Source organism: Ranitomeya imitator, chromosome 2 (assembly GCF_032444005.1).
Source record: "Ranitomeya imitator isolate aRanImi1 chromosome 2, aRanImi1.pri, whole genome shotgun sequence".
In the NCBI taxonomy this organism is placed as follows: Eukaryota; Metazoa; Chordata; class Amphibia; order Anura; family Dendrobatidae; genus Ranitomeya; species Ranitomeya imitator.
The window spans coordinates 172,759,063-172,775,493 of record NC_091283.1 but is presented as its reverse complement, the minus strand read 5'-3'; the positions used below and the strand labels follow the sequence as shown (position 1 = coordinate 172,775,493).

General features: G+C 41.9%; 2 protein-coding genes across 25 annotated transcripts in view; one reads left to right on the top strand and one right to left on the bottom strand.

The window, feature by feature from the left end:
• Nucleotides 1–8,331, top strand: part of ANGPTL2 (angiopoietin like 2) — a 36,885-nt gene extending 28,554 nt beyond the window's left edge. For all 3 annotated transcript variants that reach the window (XM_069747985.1, XM_069747986.1, XM_069747987.1), the window contains exons 3-5: nt 4,910–5,103; nt 6,572–6,842; nt 7,136–8,331. In XM_069747985.1, coding sequence (XP_069604086.1) covers nt 4,910–5,103; nt 6,572–6,842; nt 7,136–7,335 — 665 coding nt within the window. In that variant the 3' untranslated portion in view covers nt 7,336–8,331. The remainder of the gene's footprint in view (nt 1–4,909; nt 5,104–6,571; nt 6,843–7,135) is intronic.
• The window catches only part of RALGPS1 (Ral GEF with PH domain and SH3 binding motif 1), a 953,479-nt gene that overhangs the window by 544,861 nt on the left and 392,187 nt on the right, over nt 1–16,431 (bottom strand). The gene's annotated exons all lie outside the window — the stretch shown is intronic.

Genomic DNA, 16,431 nt, shown 5'->3' with positions numbered 1-16,431 from the left:
CACTAAAATACCACATCCTAGATATCACTGACTGAAATATTCCAGTTTAAGCTCTTTATTAATCACATAGTGGAATGCATTGAGAACAATAAAACATAAAAATGATCAATGCAAATCAAAATTAATATCCCGTGGAGGTCTGGAGTTGAAATGATGCTCAAAATCAAAGAGGAAAATCAAATTACAGGCTGATTCAACTTCAGTGGAAATGCCTCAAGACAAGGAAATGATGCTCAGCAGTGTGTGTGGCCACGCGTGTCTACAACGCCTGGGCATCTCCTGATGAGGGGGTGATAGTTCTCCTGAGGGATCTCCTCCCAGAACTGGATTAAAGCATCAGTCAACTCCTGGACAGTCTGTTGTGGAATGTGGCACTGGTGAATTATTATTATTTATTTATATAGCACCATTAATTCCATGGTACTGTACATGAGAAAGGGGTTACATACAGAGTTATAGATATAAATTTACAGTAAACAAATTTATAATGACAGACTGGTACAGAGGGGAGAGGACCCCGTCCTTGCGGACTTACATTCTACAGGATACTGGGGAAGAGAGAAAAGGTCGGGGATGCAGCAGCTCTGGTGGTGGTGGTGAGGCAGCAGCAGAATGGTTATTGCAGGCTGTAGGCTTTCCTGAAGAGATGGGTTTTCAGGTTCCATCTAAAGGATCCGAGTGTGGTGGATAATTGGACGTGTTAAGGCGTGGAATGCCAGAATGGAAGGATACATGATGTTCCAAATGTGCTCGAATGGATGCAGTTCTAGGGAACGGGCAGGCCAGTCCACAGGTTCAATGCCTTCATCATGCAGGAACTGCTGACACACTTCAGCCACATAAGGCTGTCATAGTCATAGCTGTTTCAAGATGTCAATGCACAAGGATTGTGGCTCTCATATGTGTGATTCAATTGTGCCAAAAGATTATACAGCACCTGCAGATATTTATGGGACCCTACTTCAACTCTATATGCCACAAATTTCATATGGGGGTATGGAGAAGACAAAAAAATAGAAAATACACGTTGCACTTTATAAGCTGCTGTACAACTATATTCCCTTCTAGAGTGGAACATCTATAATGTGGTGCTGTCCTGTGCAGAAGCACCATACAGACCGCCTATAATTCCATAGTATGAAGCCATAGTCAGTGCGTGTGTGGCCAAACAAATCTGTGCTCATGGCGTGAGCCCTGATGCTGCAATTGCAATATTTTCAAAAGTTACAGTAAACATGTTGCATGAAAAATGTGGTGCAAGTTGCAATAGCTCTGTAATGAAAGCTCCAATAACTATTAATCTACAAGGGTTTATCTGCGTCAGAGGGAACAATTAATCAGTAAAAAAAATTACTAGATGTGGTCTTAAGTTAGGAATGTTGTCTGTTATGGTGAATTGTGGTTTCTAATTAAATTTGGATGTTTCCTGAAGTGCAAGGTTTTCATTGGAAAAATACATAATTAGCCATTTCAAGCTTCCATATGGACAGTATGACGAGGCCGAGAAATTAAGTTTTGCTCATATATATTTAATCAGTCTAGATCATATGGATTTTTTTATGTATTTTAGTCAATCTGTCGTATATTCTAATGATGTAAATTGCTTGGTTGCCCTTTCATCTCGGGAGAAAGGGGGCCTTTGTTAGGAATACAAATTTTCTAGTCTAGACAAACAAAAATGCCAATATACTACACCCTCTGTACTACAAGCTTTGAAGTTGTGCCAACTATTAGCATTGTGGAGGTAATTCTAAGAAAAGAAGAAATAATTTCCATAGAATAAATGTGTTGTATTGTTTTCTCATACCTACAAAACCGCAAGCCACAGACTTGGAATATATAGTTGCTATACAGCTAGTAAACAAACTTCTCACCCAGTGGACAAAACAAAAAACAGATAAAATTAGTGGTTTCCACTGTGGAAACAAGTTTTTGCAGATTACCTGCTGCAAAAGTGACTATTCATAATCCTGGAGGTTTTGGCTGGACACAAATTTGTTTTTAAGCACAAATTGAAGCGGAAATTCAGGTCCATGGTCTGAAGTGTTCTCTGCACTATTCCATATCTGCATTTTACTTCACTCTGTCTAATTGTCCTGGTGCTTAATCTACGTTTCCACGAAAATTCCGTTACCAGGTAGGATGAAAATGTAAAAAAAAGCTAAAAATTTTAAAATAATACAAACTAACTAAACACTATGCCTAACAATGGAACAATATGAGTAAGATGGATACACTAATAGCGTATGTTTCCACGTTCCGTATATGCAACGCTTTGTATGCAGCTCTGCCCAAAGCGCTGCCGGCTTTTGTACGCGCGGTGATTCCGCATGTGTTCATTGAACCCATGCAGAATCACCGCATCCTATATATAGACTGTGATATTTATCTTGCGGAGACTCAGCGTCTCCGCAAGATAAATTGACATGCTGCGGTCTATAAAGACGGGTAGCACGTGCGTATACACAGGTCTGCCACCAGCGTCTGTGCACGCATAGTGGATAAGGAATATCAAAAAATCCCCTCCACTATGCTGTAACATCTGGCCGCTGCGGATTGGACGCTGCGTCAGTACGAAGCGTCCAATCCGCAGCGTTTCCTGACCGTGGTAACATACCGTTATGCTCAGTGCAGAGCTTGAAGGAGCGGAGCATGAAACAGAATGTCAAAGACACCAAAAAGAGCCGTCTATGCCATGCTTCGCACCCTCAGCCCTGCATTACACATAACACAATATCAATTCTGCAGTCGTGTTCCTCTACTCATACCGCATTGAATTACAGTGCATTTCCTATTTAGGAAACACGTATAACAGGATAAACTTCATGGGAAAAATAGTCTGGTGTTTTGCCAACAGCTATATCACCTATAGCACATGTATAGGATTAGGCATCTAAACCATCAGAGTGGCATTACGTAAATGCTTGGATAAAATGAAAGCTAACATTAGTTGCACTCTATAACCTTCTCCACACATGAAGGTCATACCTCAGCATCCAGCAGGCCCTTAAAGTGACTCTCAAGCAAAGAAAATTACCACTTTCCAAAGACCAAAGCTAAAAGGCAATTGGGGAGACACGGGGGTCAGCAAATGCCTTGGTCCGCTAGCCAAAACCCCATAGACCAAGGATCATCCCACCTAACGCCTGCTCTCCTTTTACCGTGGGCATACTACTACTCAGATTACACAGGGTGAGGGTAAAACAGTGTGGCAATATTTTTTGTACCACACAACAGGCAAATAACACGTAGAACAGTCCCAGCAAAATACCCCAAGATGGTGCAAATTAGAGTCTCACCCTTCCGCTGACTCATCGGACTAAGAGCAGCTGTGACTTCAGAGCTTCCAGGGCCAACTACCCCACCAGTGGCACACACAGAGAAGAGGTAGCGACAAGCTTAGGAAGATGACAGTCCATTGATGTAAAAGACCAGTTGACCGGAGGGGTCACAACATGGTTTCTACAAACATCTCCATAGAGCCAGGTGACTGGCGGCTCCAAATCCTGACTTCCACAAATGCATCCATTGTTCAGCAATGGTCAATGAAGCAGATCTGTATTCTTTCAGTTGGGGCCGTCGTATCCTAAGCTGGCATCCTGTAGATTGTCAATTCTGTGTCCCTCGTAATGGAGTCATGTCTTGACTGCTGTCTTGTAAAGAGTTTCTGGTTCTTTGGATCTCTTGGATGTCTGGCGTTATCTCGGTCTAGTGGTCTCTCTTACAGGGGCGCACATATCCTCTTTTTATAGCACCTGTCCTTCAAACCAGCATCCAGAGGTAAAAGGAAAGAATGGTGACAAGATCATCTCGCATTGTTTAATTATTTAATCTATTTGCATAGTTTTCCCTCCTCTGTTTTGCAAGTCAACAAGCTAGCTGGCCTGGACAATGTGTAATGAACATATCAGAAAACATTATTCAATTATCCTTCATCTCTAGTCATCCAGGATAACAGCACAATAGGTTACATCAAATGTCAACTTACAAGACAATCTTACAGGCTAAGGCTACTTTCACACTAGCGTTTTTTGCAATACGTCGCAATGCGTCGTTTATGGGAAAAAACCGCATCCTGCAAAGTTGTTTGCAGGATGCGTTTTTGCCCCATAGATTATCGTTAGCGACGCATTACGACGCATTGCCACACGTCGCAACCGTCGTGCGACGGTTGCGCCGTGTTGTTGCGGACCGTTGGGAGCAAAAAACGCTGCATGTAACGTTTTTTGCTGGCGACGGACCGCTTTTTCCGACCGCGCATGTGCGGCCGGAACTCCTCCACCACCCCCCCGCACCTCACAATGGGGCAGCGGATGCGATGAAAATCTGTATCCGCTGCACCCATTGTGCGGCGCAAACAACGCTAGCGTCGGTAACCTCGGCCCGACGCACTGCGACGGGCTGAGCCCGACACTAGTGTGAAAGTAGCCTTATTCAAATAGAAGTCTGTATTTTCTTGACCAACCAGAAAGAGACACATAAATTCAAGTGTCAACATAAGGATAACTGTCAATAACTCCTGGCCTACAGAAAATAGAAGTCTGGTCAATTAAGATAAAATGCTGTGTCATCACAGTAATCTTCTGCAATCTATAAAAGCAAACCTTGAATTTTTAGATTAAATCATCCAATAAAAAAAAACATACATCTGGGTCTTTTATAATGAGCTTAATTAATTGAATGTTCTGTAGGCACTGTTCTACCAACAAGATCCAAACTCGTGGATCCAAATCTATCCCTCCCTCTACACTTGAAGTCCAGTACAACTGAGTGAAGATCTATTTTTTTGGCAACAATATGAACACACAATTCTGTCATTACTTATTATACTACTGAAATATGTGGTGTATAATTTAGTTTAAAGTTGTTAAATTGTAGTATAAATTAAGATTTTCTCCATTTCCTCCAGGTCCATGGAAAGACTGTCTGCAAGCACTAGAAGATGGGCATGACACAAGTGGCATATACTTGGTAAAGCCGGAAAACACCAACAGATTGATGCAAGTATGGTGTGATCAAAGACACGACCCTGGTGGCTGGACAGTCATCCAGAAAAGGGTTGATGGGTCAGTCAACTTCTTCAGAAATTGGGAGACATACAAAGTAAGCACTGTCCTTTGTTTCCCGATTTATAACGATTGCAATATCACCTAGACATTATATAGCATCACTAGGACATGGTATAGTTTACACTTGCCAAGCTGGGTGGCTAGGGGCCACTGCTGCAGATTCCTGCTTTAACTGGGTGGCAGAAATCGCTGCTGTACATTTTCGTGGGCGGCAGGGATCGCTGCTATGCAGTGTCATGGGTGTCAGGGAACACCTCTGTGTAATCTCATGGGAGGCAGGGAACAGCACTGTGCAATAGGTGTCAGGGATCGCCGCTGTACAATGTCCTGGGTGGCAGGTAGCTCTGCTCTGCAAGGTCATGGGTGTCAGGGAACGCCACTGTGCAATGTCATGGGTGGCAGGTAGTGCCCCTGTGCAATGTTATGGGCGACAGGAAACGGCACTGTGCTATGTCATGGATGGCAGGGAATGGCAATGTGCAATGTCATGGGTGGCAGGGAATGGCAATGTGATGGAAGGCAGGTAGTGCCGGTGTGCAAAGTCATGGGTGTCAGGGAACACCTCTGTGTAATGTCATGGGAGGCAGAGAACAGCACTGTGCAATGTTATGGGTGGCAGGTAGTGACAATGTGCAATGTCATGGGTGGCAGGTAGTGCCACTGTGCAAAGTCATGGGTGTCAGGGAACGCCACTGTGCAATGTCAAGTGTGGCAGGGAATTGCACTGTGCAATGTCATGGGTGGCAGATAGCACCCCTGTTCAATGTTATAGGTGGAAGGAAACGGCACTGTGCTATGTCATGGGTGGCACGGAATGGCAATGTCATGGGTGGCAGGTAGTGCCGATGTGCAAGGTCATTGGTGTCAGGGAACACCTCTGTCTAATGTCATGGGAGGCAGGGAACATCACTGTGCAATGTCATGGGTGGCAGGTATCGCTACTGTGCAAAGTCATGGGTGGCAGGTAGAATTGCTGTGCAAGGTCATGGGTGTCATGGAACGCTACTGTGCAATGTCATGTGTGGCAGGGAATAGCACTGTGCAATGTCATGAGTGGCAGGTGGCACTGCTGTGCAATGTCATGGGTGGCAGGTAGCACCACTGTGCAATGTCATGAGTGGCAGGTAGCACGCTGTGCAATGTCATGGGTGGCAGGTAGCACCGCTGTGCAATGTCATGGGTGGCAGGTAGCACCGCTGTGCAATGTCATGGGTGGCAGGTAGCACCACTCTGCAATGTCATGGGTGGCACGTAGCACCGCTGTGCAATGCTTTTGGAGCAGTGTTGGGCATAGTAAAGTCTACAATTAAAACACAATGTTGATTTCCATTGGTAAATGGAGTAAATTACATCACTTATTCTAAAAAAAAAACATAGCATAAACATGTCATAAATAATAATCAGTGAAAATGTACTATTTAGTTTCTCACAAGTACAGTTAGCTTGGGCTTGGTCAAAATGGTTAGTCATTCCCTGGAAATTCTGACTCTTTCTCCTCACAGCAAGGATTTGGTAATATTGATGGAGAATACTGGCTGGGACTTGAAAATATCTACTGGCTAACAAATCAAGCCAACTACAAGCTACTCATCACCTTGGAGGACTGGCATGGGCGCAAGGTCTTCGCAGAATATGCCAGCTTCCGCCTAGAACCAGAAAGTGAATTTTACAAGCTTCGATTGGGGCGGTACAATGGTAATGCTGGAGACTCCTTCACATGGCACAATGGCAAGCAGTTCACTACCCTGGATAGAGACCACGATGTATATACAGGTAAAAACCTTGTGTTGCTTTACAAGCTCAAATTTAATCAAATGAGATTTGTGCTTACTTGAGTGTTTAAAAAAGGAGACAAAAGCGCTGAAAAATTATCTGAATGGGAGCTAGTTGTTGGAACTGAAACTAACAGGATCAAGCAGCACAGAGTATCTTGTAATGCATGCAGAGAAAAAGTAGTAAAAATAACTTTTAATGAAAACAAATTATAAAAATGTTATAAATAGGTCATATAAAACAGCAAATGCCCTAAAATAGATGTATTCATTTTACCTATTTTTTGTTTCTAGGCAACTGTGCTCACTATCAGAAAGGTGGATGGTGGTACAATGCCTGTGCTCACTCTAACCTCAACGGAGTCTGGTATAGGGGAGGACATTATCGGAGCCGCTATCAAGATGGGGTTTACTGGGCCGAGTTTCGAGGTGGTTCATACTCATTAAAGAAGGTTGTTATGATGATCAGGCCCAACCCCAACACCTTCCATTGAAATCGGTACCCTTCAAAAAAAGCACACCAAAAACACAAAGACTCGTTCCGTTACTGGAAACTGTACTGTAGTCAGAAAGTGTTGGCGATCTCAATTACTGAACTCTCACCAGTACTGTATGTCTTTCTATTCAATGTCATGATGACCTCTTTCTTATACAGAACTGAAAAACAGGAGCATTTGTAAGTCTTATCAAACAATTTGTCAACACCAAAAACAAGGTTTTTTTCACCCGGGTTTTCACAAATCAATTTTCTTTTTTTTTTTAGTCTTTTATTCTCTATCAAAAACAAACTCTTAAAAAACTACAGCAATAAAAGTCTAGCTATATATGTCACATATGTAGACCATCGCGTAGGATATTCTACAGTACTATGTACTGAGATATGTCTTGTATTATCTTTTTGGATTATTACGACACAGGAAGAAGCCTCCAATGAAATTTATATAGCAGTGAATGTAGATTGCCAAACTAATTTTCTTCTCAGTATGTTGCTTTATTTTACCCACTATAGCAAAGAGGATATACTGTAATATACCTGATATAAGGGCAATTATGGGGTATCTGTCATAGCAGTGGGAAGCTATTCTTACACTCCCTATTACTTTTAAGACGCACGGTAATATCAGTCCATTCACGGGCCCACAATGTACTGTATCTGTGTAAACTGCTATTTTGTGACCTCTACGACATTTACTTTTCATCAGGGATCTACATGTTTTGTTATAACCAAACAACCTACCTGTACAGTATGTAGAGTACTATGTAAATATATACTTTTGCAGTAGTAAAAAAACAAAACATATATAACACCCCAAAACCTGCCCAGTTGTCATTCTGAAAAAGTTTCAGCCTACAACCCTTATATTGCGGTATCCAACTTTGCAGGCAAACGACGGGTGCCATCGACATGTTTGATAGTATTTGAAGAACTATGGATAATTATACTTTTTTTTCTATTAAAGATCAACTCAATAAATATGTTTGTCTCACTATCTGACAGCATCATATTTATTCCAAATTACCAAGAAAGATACAAATGACATGATGATTTATACTGAAGTAAATAAACAGTTCTAATAGAAAATGGTTTTTATTTTTGATGATTTTGCATTTATAACTAGATTTAAGCAGACAGTTAATCTATAGCAAAACAGTCCAATTTCACATGAGCGCATTTTTTGTGACTATTTTGTCAGACCAGTTGTGGATTTATGGACTCAAATTAAGAGTTTCAAAGGGATCTATGATGATTGTTAGTCCATGTCATTATATTCATGGCCAGATGGGCATTTTACATGTGCAATTGTACAGTGCCAGCAAAAAAAAACCTTTACATGTAATATCTGCATCATGAGTTGACTTCTTAAAAGCACACACCATGGGGGGATAATCAGAAACTGTCTAATAGCAAAACTAGGCACAAGGAAATCTTGCCTTGCGCAGGCGTGTACTATGGAGGACATAGAATGAACTTCAATCCAATATTGCAGCCAGCGGGTAAGGAAAGGGTGAATCAAACACCCAAAAACCCCGCCCCTATGGCTGAAAATTGTTCCCTCCAAATTCAGGTGACAGAGTCCCTTTAAGGCTGAGGATACACACAGGCCATTCTGCCAAAGAGCGTGGTATGTCTCTGCCACATCGCAGCATAATGCAAGCAAATGCAACCCGCAACCTCATTCACAAGAAGCAAATTGCTAAATAATCCAACTGGTTACAACCTTTTGCACCTTGCCTTGAGAGTTGCCATGTAGCCCCAGTCTAATAAAGGGGTGCAAACGCGTCTGAATATGCTAGTACAACATTGGGTAAAATCTCACATCTTAAAAAAAAAAAAAAAGGTTTGAGATTCCAAATTCCTCAAATAAGTAAATCATATTAAAATGGGTCTCCTGGTTGTCCCCTTTTATACGGGTTTACTGCGACAGAGAGTGGCCAGAAGACCTCAGCATCTGTTTTTTTTCTACTCCTGCACGGATTAGAAGCATTTCACCTTTATTTTAAACAATGCAGGTTTCTTTTAGCAGTGAAGGGTTTAATATGCTCAGTTAAGAGCTCCTGGAAGCTTTCCTACATTAAGGCTCAGCTGTACACTGTTAGCTACTCTCATCTCCTATATAATCTGGGCCCGCGCAAGCACTCATTCAGGTTGTTGGTGGTTGTTATTTGAGAAGGCGTTTGTTGGATTTTTCTGTGATTGTTGCTAGGTTTTGGGTGTCTGAGAATTCCCTGTCTCCTATTTTGGTTTTACACCATCCTCCATTCCCCAGTGTACATCTCTGTTGTTTGTAAGAGTCTATTTGTATGATTGTTATTTTCCTTTATCCCTTTTCATATTACCTTGTTAGTCTGGTTGGTGTATTATGGTACACAACTATTCCCCTCTTCCCTAGGTGGGTGAAAGGTACAGACTGCAGGTAGATTCAGGAGCTAAGGCAAGGTAGGTGGCCCCGGTGTCACCACCATCATAAGTAATCTGGGGAACAGGCTGAGCTGGGACTCCTCCATCATTACGGACAGGGAAGGATCCCCTGGTCACAGGAAACCTGACAACAGTCGCGACATATGTCAAGCGAATAGAAGCTTAATTTTACACACAGCCAAAAGGACAAAAGTGTCGCTACCCCTGGAGAAAAGCAGACAATTTTTTAATCATTCTAGGTATGAAACTACACATTACAATTCTATCAACTTAACACCAAGTTATATTTCCCTGCTATGACTCCACAAAGGGAACAAAACATTACACAGTTCTTGTCCAAATCATTTGGCTGCCCTTGCAATGTATGGACGTGCTGGGTCCTCCAACGCAAGGTTGGCTTGACACCCATTTGTTGGATTACTTTTCACCCTTCACCAGAATTTTAGGGCCGGTTTGTTGAGTGAGGAACAAGTGTGTTTCAAAACACATAGCATATGTGGAGCAAATCATGTGGGCTGGGATTTTGATGGGAACTAAGCTAGAATTCTGTTGCATTTTATCTTAGTAAACCTACTCAAATGTGTCAAAATACTAGACAAAAGTCATCTATGATGCTGCTGCACCTTTCCTCTTTGTATTATCTAGAGATGAAGGAGCTGAAAAAAAGAGCATTTCAACGGATTCCACTGATTATGAGAATGTTTTTTCCTGACACATTGTACTTCATGTTAGAAGTAAAGTGTATTCTATGACTTGTGTTTATTTATGAAAAAAAACGGAAATAAGGCAAAAATTGTGAAAATTTTGCAATTTTCAAACTTTGAATTTTTATGCCCTTAAATCAGAGAAATATGTCTCCCAAAATACTTAATAAATAACATTTCCCACATGTCTACTTTACATCAGCACAATTATGAAAACAACATTTTTTTGTTGTTGCTAAAAGTTGACCAGCGATTTCTCATTTTTACAACAAAATTTACAAAACCAAATTTTAGGGACCACCTCACATTTGAAGTCACTTTGAGGGGTGTACATGACAGAAAATATCCAAAAGTGACACCATTCTAAAAACTGCACCCCTCAATGTGCTCAAAAAGTAGTAGTAGTTCAAGTAGTTTAGTAACCCTAACCATAATGCTAACCACAAACCTAACCCCAACACATCGCTAACCCTAATCCCAACCCTAATCGTAATCCCAACCCTAACTTTAGCCCAGCTCACTTCAGCCCAGCTCTAACCCTAATGAAAAAATGGAAATATATATTTTTATTCTACTATTTTTCCCTAACTAAGAGGGTGATAAAGGAGGGTTTTATGTACTATTTGTTTTATTTTGATCACTGTGATAGGGTCTACCACAGTGATCAAAATGAACCAATACGAAAACTTTCCTACTGTTGCCGGCCGGCAGATTTCGGTGGGCACACTGCACATGCGCCAGCCATTTTCTCCCAGAAGAAGATGCCGGCGGCCCGGGGGACTTCTTGGGGGGATGCCTGGACACCAGAGGTACTGGGGGGTGATCAGGGGACCCTATTTCTCTCTCCTCTGATGTGTGATCACATCAAAGGAGAGAGAAATTAAATGGAAATTTTTTATTTTTTTTTTGCGGTTGTCATTATATCGTTAATAAAGGCGAACGCAACACCGGGGTCAGTAAAAACCGACCCGGATCATGTTCTCTGGGGTCTCAGCTAGCCCCAGCAGCTAAAACCCCGGAGAAATTCAGACTCTGGGGGACGCAATACACTTAAACCTCAGCACCATTAAAAAGCGTTGCTGTGGTTTAAGTAACCTTATCTGATACTGTTAAAAGGCGTATCGGTGGTCGTTAAGAGGTTAATCCAAATGTAAGACGGGTATTGATACATTAAGTATGTAAATCGACGCTAATCCCAAGTATGATATTAGCACACTGTTATAGAGACTTTTGAAAAAACGTTAAGAGCCTTTTGTATGGATCATAATGCAGGCCTACAATGCAGTGCTATATGAGTGACATCCCCATACTATGTAGGGAACACACACTGGTGATTACCCTCTAAAACTGATCACAGATCATTTATAGAAATACTTACCGTAAATACTTGAGTATAAGCCGAGATTTTCAGCCCTTTTTTTAGGTTAAAAGTGCCCCTGTCGGCTTATACTCGAGTCATTGTCCCAGGGCGTCGGCGGGGGAGCAGAAGGAGTGGCGGCTGTCACATCATACTCACCTTGCTACCAGCATGGTATCTGAACTTCCCTGCTTCTCTGATGGTCTCCGGCACCTACAGCTCTTCGTGTGTTCAGCGGTCACGTGGTACCGCTCATTCAAGTAATTAATATGGATGCGACTCCACTCCCATACGCGGAGCGCATATTCATTACTTTAAATAATGGTACCATGTGACCGCTGAACACAAGAAATAAAGCTGCTGGCGCCAGAGACCATCAGAGCAGGGACCACGCCAGGAGGGTGAGTATGACGGGGGAGGCTGAGCCATGCGATATTCACCTGTCCCAGTTCCACCGCCAGGTTCTGTCTTCCACGTCCTCTGCCTGTGATGCTTAGGTCAGAGGGGGCGATGACGTAGATAGTGTACACCCTCTGCCTGAACAGTCACAAGACACAGCGATGCGCGGCGGTGGAACGGGTGAATATTGCAAGTGCCGGGGGCCTGAGCAAGCGGCAACTCCCGCACCTGACCCCCATAATATGCCTGTATCCCCGCCTGCTCAGTGCACAGTGATGAGAAGCGAGTATGTCATTTTTTTTTTAATCGCAGCAGCATATGGGGCATCTTATGGGGCCATCAACCTATATGGAGCAGCATATGGGGCATAATATGCTATGGAGCATCTTATGGGGCCATCAACCTTTGTGCAGCATTATATGGGGCCATCAACCTTTATGCAGCATTATATGGGGCATAATATTCTATGGATCATCATATGGGGCCATCATTAACCTTTTATGCAGCATTGTATGGGGCATATTTTAATATTGAGCATCTTATGGGGCCCATCATGAACTGTATGGAGCATTATATGGGGCTCCTGATTCAATATGCATATTCAAAAACACAACCTACTGATGTCTCAATTAATTTTACTTTTATTGGTATCTTTTTATTTTTTAAATTTACCAGTAGCTGCTGCATTTCCCACCTTAGGCTTATATTCGAGTCAATAAGTTTTGCCATTTTTTTGTGGCTTATACTCGAGTACATACAGTATATCCATTTTATTGAAAATAAATAATACTTATTTTTATGCTTTCATCTGCTCAATGTAATGAAGCGTAATGAGCAATAAAGAAAGTATAAATTTATCATTGCTTGCTTTATGTATTAAATTGCACCTTCTATAAACTGCAAATCCAGCTACAAATTTTACGTTTTCCTACAGCACCACCACAGTATTGCACAATTCTAATTAAAATCAAGAATCTGTCCTTATAATGAATGGACATAAGATTCCTTGATGAGGTATTCTGGTTTAAAAAAAAGTCTTACTAAGTTTCACCTTTTCACTGAATAGACTATAAATGGTATATCGATAGGAGTCTGACCACTAAGACCCCCACAAGTTTTCTGAACAGGAGGGGTCTTGAATTCTCTGTGTGAATAAAGAAGTGGTCGAGCAAGCACACTACTGCTATAGGACTTCTGGAGATACACTACTACAGGGACCCCCACCCAAATGCCAGAACAGCAGGGTCTTTAATTCACTGCGCAATTGGAGCAGTTGTTGAGAGCACATAACTGCTCTCTATATACTATCTGTGTATGGGAATGGCAGGAAAAGATCTCTGAAATCTTCAACAATCCTAAAGGCATAGAATGGAGCAGCAGAGAGCAGACTTGATCAACACTTTATGTACACAGTGGATTTGGGATCACCCATTCTAAACATTAGTGGTGGTCCCAGTAGTAGGACACCCAATGATCCACTATAAGCTTTCACAAGCAGAACACTCCTTTAATTATGGATCAGTGATGATTACTAGGTGCAACACATAATAAATGGACCAAACAGTATATCAAAGTACTTTTACACTACACGGATTAAATATACATAACCTATAGAGTTGGAGCAAATCGATTTGTAGGACTCGGTCCAGCGGCCATGTCAGTAATCTGCTTCCGCTGAATGGGAGAAGTGAGAACAACCTCTTACCTGATGGTATCCCTGGCTCTTCTTTTGACTACTCAGCTTGGTGCAATGTCATAGGTGTAGCATGATGTACATGTGATGCCGAGTCAGGCCAGCTAATCAAAAGAAGAGCTGCAAATGTCGGGAACTTGAAAGCGGTTCTGAGGTCTGCCCTCCAACGGGATCAGGTCCTACGGATCGGTTTTCACCATCACTAATGATTCTTGGTAGGAGTCCCAAGACTTAAAATAATACTAACACTTATTTTTCAGACCATTTATCAGACAATCTCTTTGTTTTATTCTAATGCCAAACATCACTAACACCAGGTCTGCAAATGGAAATTGCTTGAACTTGGGAATTTTTCCAACTAACACAAATAACTTTTCTTGAACTCCAATACTATTTTCCCATTACATACATATCTGAGGAAATCTTTTAGATGTTTCTTTATCAGATCATAAGAGTCTGGCCAGGATGATGAACACTGAAGCAGCAACGTATCTAAACTGAGGAGGACTGCAGCTCAGTGCAGAGTCAGAAAATATAGGGATAAGATCAGCTGGGTTACTACTTGGTACATACTTATGCTTACTTCCTGGACAAAACTCAGAAAGTCCTCTCTGTGATATGTGTTAAAGTAAATTTGCACGCTCTTAGTAGACTAATTCCTATGGAAACTTTCTCATTTTCTTGGCCAGTGGTTTCTTTAATGTTGTGTGTGTGGGTTTAAGCCCTGCAGGTCAGCTAGGGATAACACGCTAATGTTTCTGGCTTCTTTAAACCAAGAGTTGCATCAGAAATGACAGGTCACGGATAGTCTCATCGACAAGGAAGATAAAAGCAAGGACTATGATAATCCTTGATTTGTTGGTTCTCAAAAGGAAACCATCTCAAGAATGCCTCTTTTGGCATTTCTAACCCATTATCAGAAGGAATGGAAGTTAGGTGGGAGTTCAGCCTTCAGACTCTCCACTGTTGTCACAATCAAAGCGTCGCTCTGTCACATCTCCAAACTTCTTAATCAGAAATTTCTCAATGTTACCGTCTACTGGGTAATAGCTAATACAGTGGCCATTACAGCTCCAATTGGCAGCCAAGTTTCTAAGGCTATATGGAGGCGGAGGTTTTTCTTTTGAGTAGATACATAAAAAAAAGCCATAAAAATCATCTAAAACACACTTGAAAGACACTTCCTATTCACTTCAATGTTAATCCTCACTTCTGGTTTTGAAAGGCCCTTTGGAAAAGCGAGTGCCACTTTAAGGACAGAGACACACTGCCGCATTTCCCATGCGAGAATTGCATGGTAAAACTTGTACTGACTGATGACTCTTCTGACTTGAGCTTGACAGCTGCATAGGAATCCATCATGATGATATGCTCGGGTCAGGAGAGGTGACGTCCAGTCCGTGCAGTGCGATGCGATTATCGCATGAGAAATACGGCAGTGTGTCTCTGCCATAAAAAGAATAGTGATCAACTCCACTAAATCTGGCACTGCACAAAAACACTTCAGGAAAAGAAAAACTACTTTAAAAAAATTGACCCAAAAAGTAGTTATAGACCATGACTTTGTGAGGATGAGTGTTTTTTGGAGCTAGTCAGTAAAAAAAAAAAGCCGCAAAATATTATAAAAACAGACTTACCATTAATAATAATAATAATTTTATTTATATAGCGCTAACATATTCCGCAGCGCTTTACAAATTATAGAGGGGACTTGTACAGACAATAGACATTACAGCATAACAGAAATCACAGTTCAAAATAGATACCGAGAGGAATGATGGCCCTGCTGCTCGCAAGCTTACAGACTATGAGGAAAAGGGGAGACACGAGAGGTGGATGGTAACAATTGCTTTAGTTAGTCGGACCAGCCATAGTGTAAGGCTCAGGTGTTCATGTAAAGCTGCATGAACCAGTTAACTGCCTAAGTATGTAGCAGTACAGACACAGAGGGCTAATAACTGCATAAAGTGTATGAGAACATGATGCGAGGAACCTGATTATGTTTTTTTTTTTTTTTAATGGGCCACACATGGACAGTTAGGTTAATGCGTTGAGGCGGTAGGCCAATCTGAACAAATGAGTTTTTAGGGCACGCTTAAAACTGTGGGGATTGGGAATTAATCGTATTAAGCTAGGTAGTGCATTCCAAAGAATCGGCGCAGCACGTGTAAAGTCTTGGAGATGGGAATGGGAGGTTCTGATTATTGAGGATGCTAACCTGAGGTCATTAGCGGAGCGGAGGGCACAGGTAGGGTGGTAGACTGAGACCAGAGAGGAGATGTAGGGTGGTGCTGAGCCATGGAGTGCTTTGTGGATGAGGGTAGTAGTTTTGTACTGGATTATTGAGTGGATGGGTAACCAGTGTAATGACTGGCACAAGGTAGAGGCATCGGTGTAACGGTAGGTGAGGAATATGATCGTGGCTGCAGCATTCAGGACAGATTGGAGCGGGGAGAGTTTGGTAAGAGGGAGGCCAATTAGTAAAGAGTTACAATAGTCCAGACGAGAATGACTAAG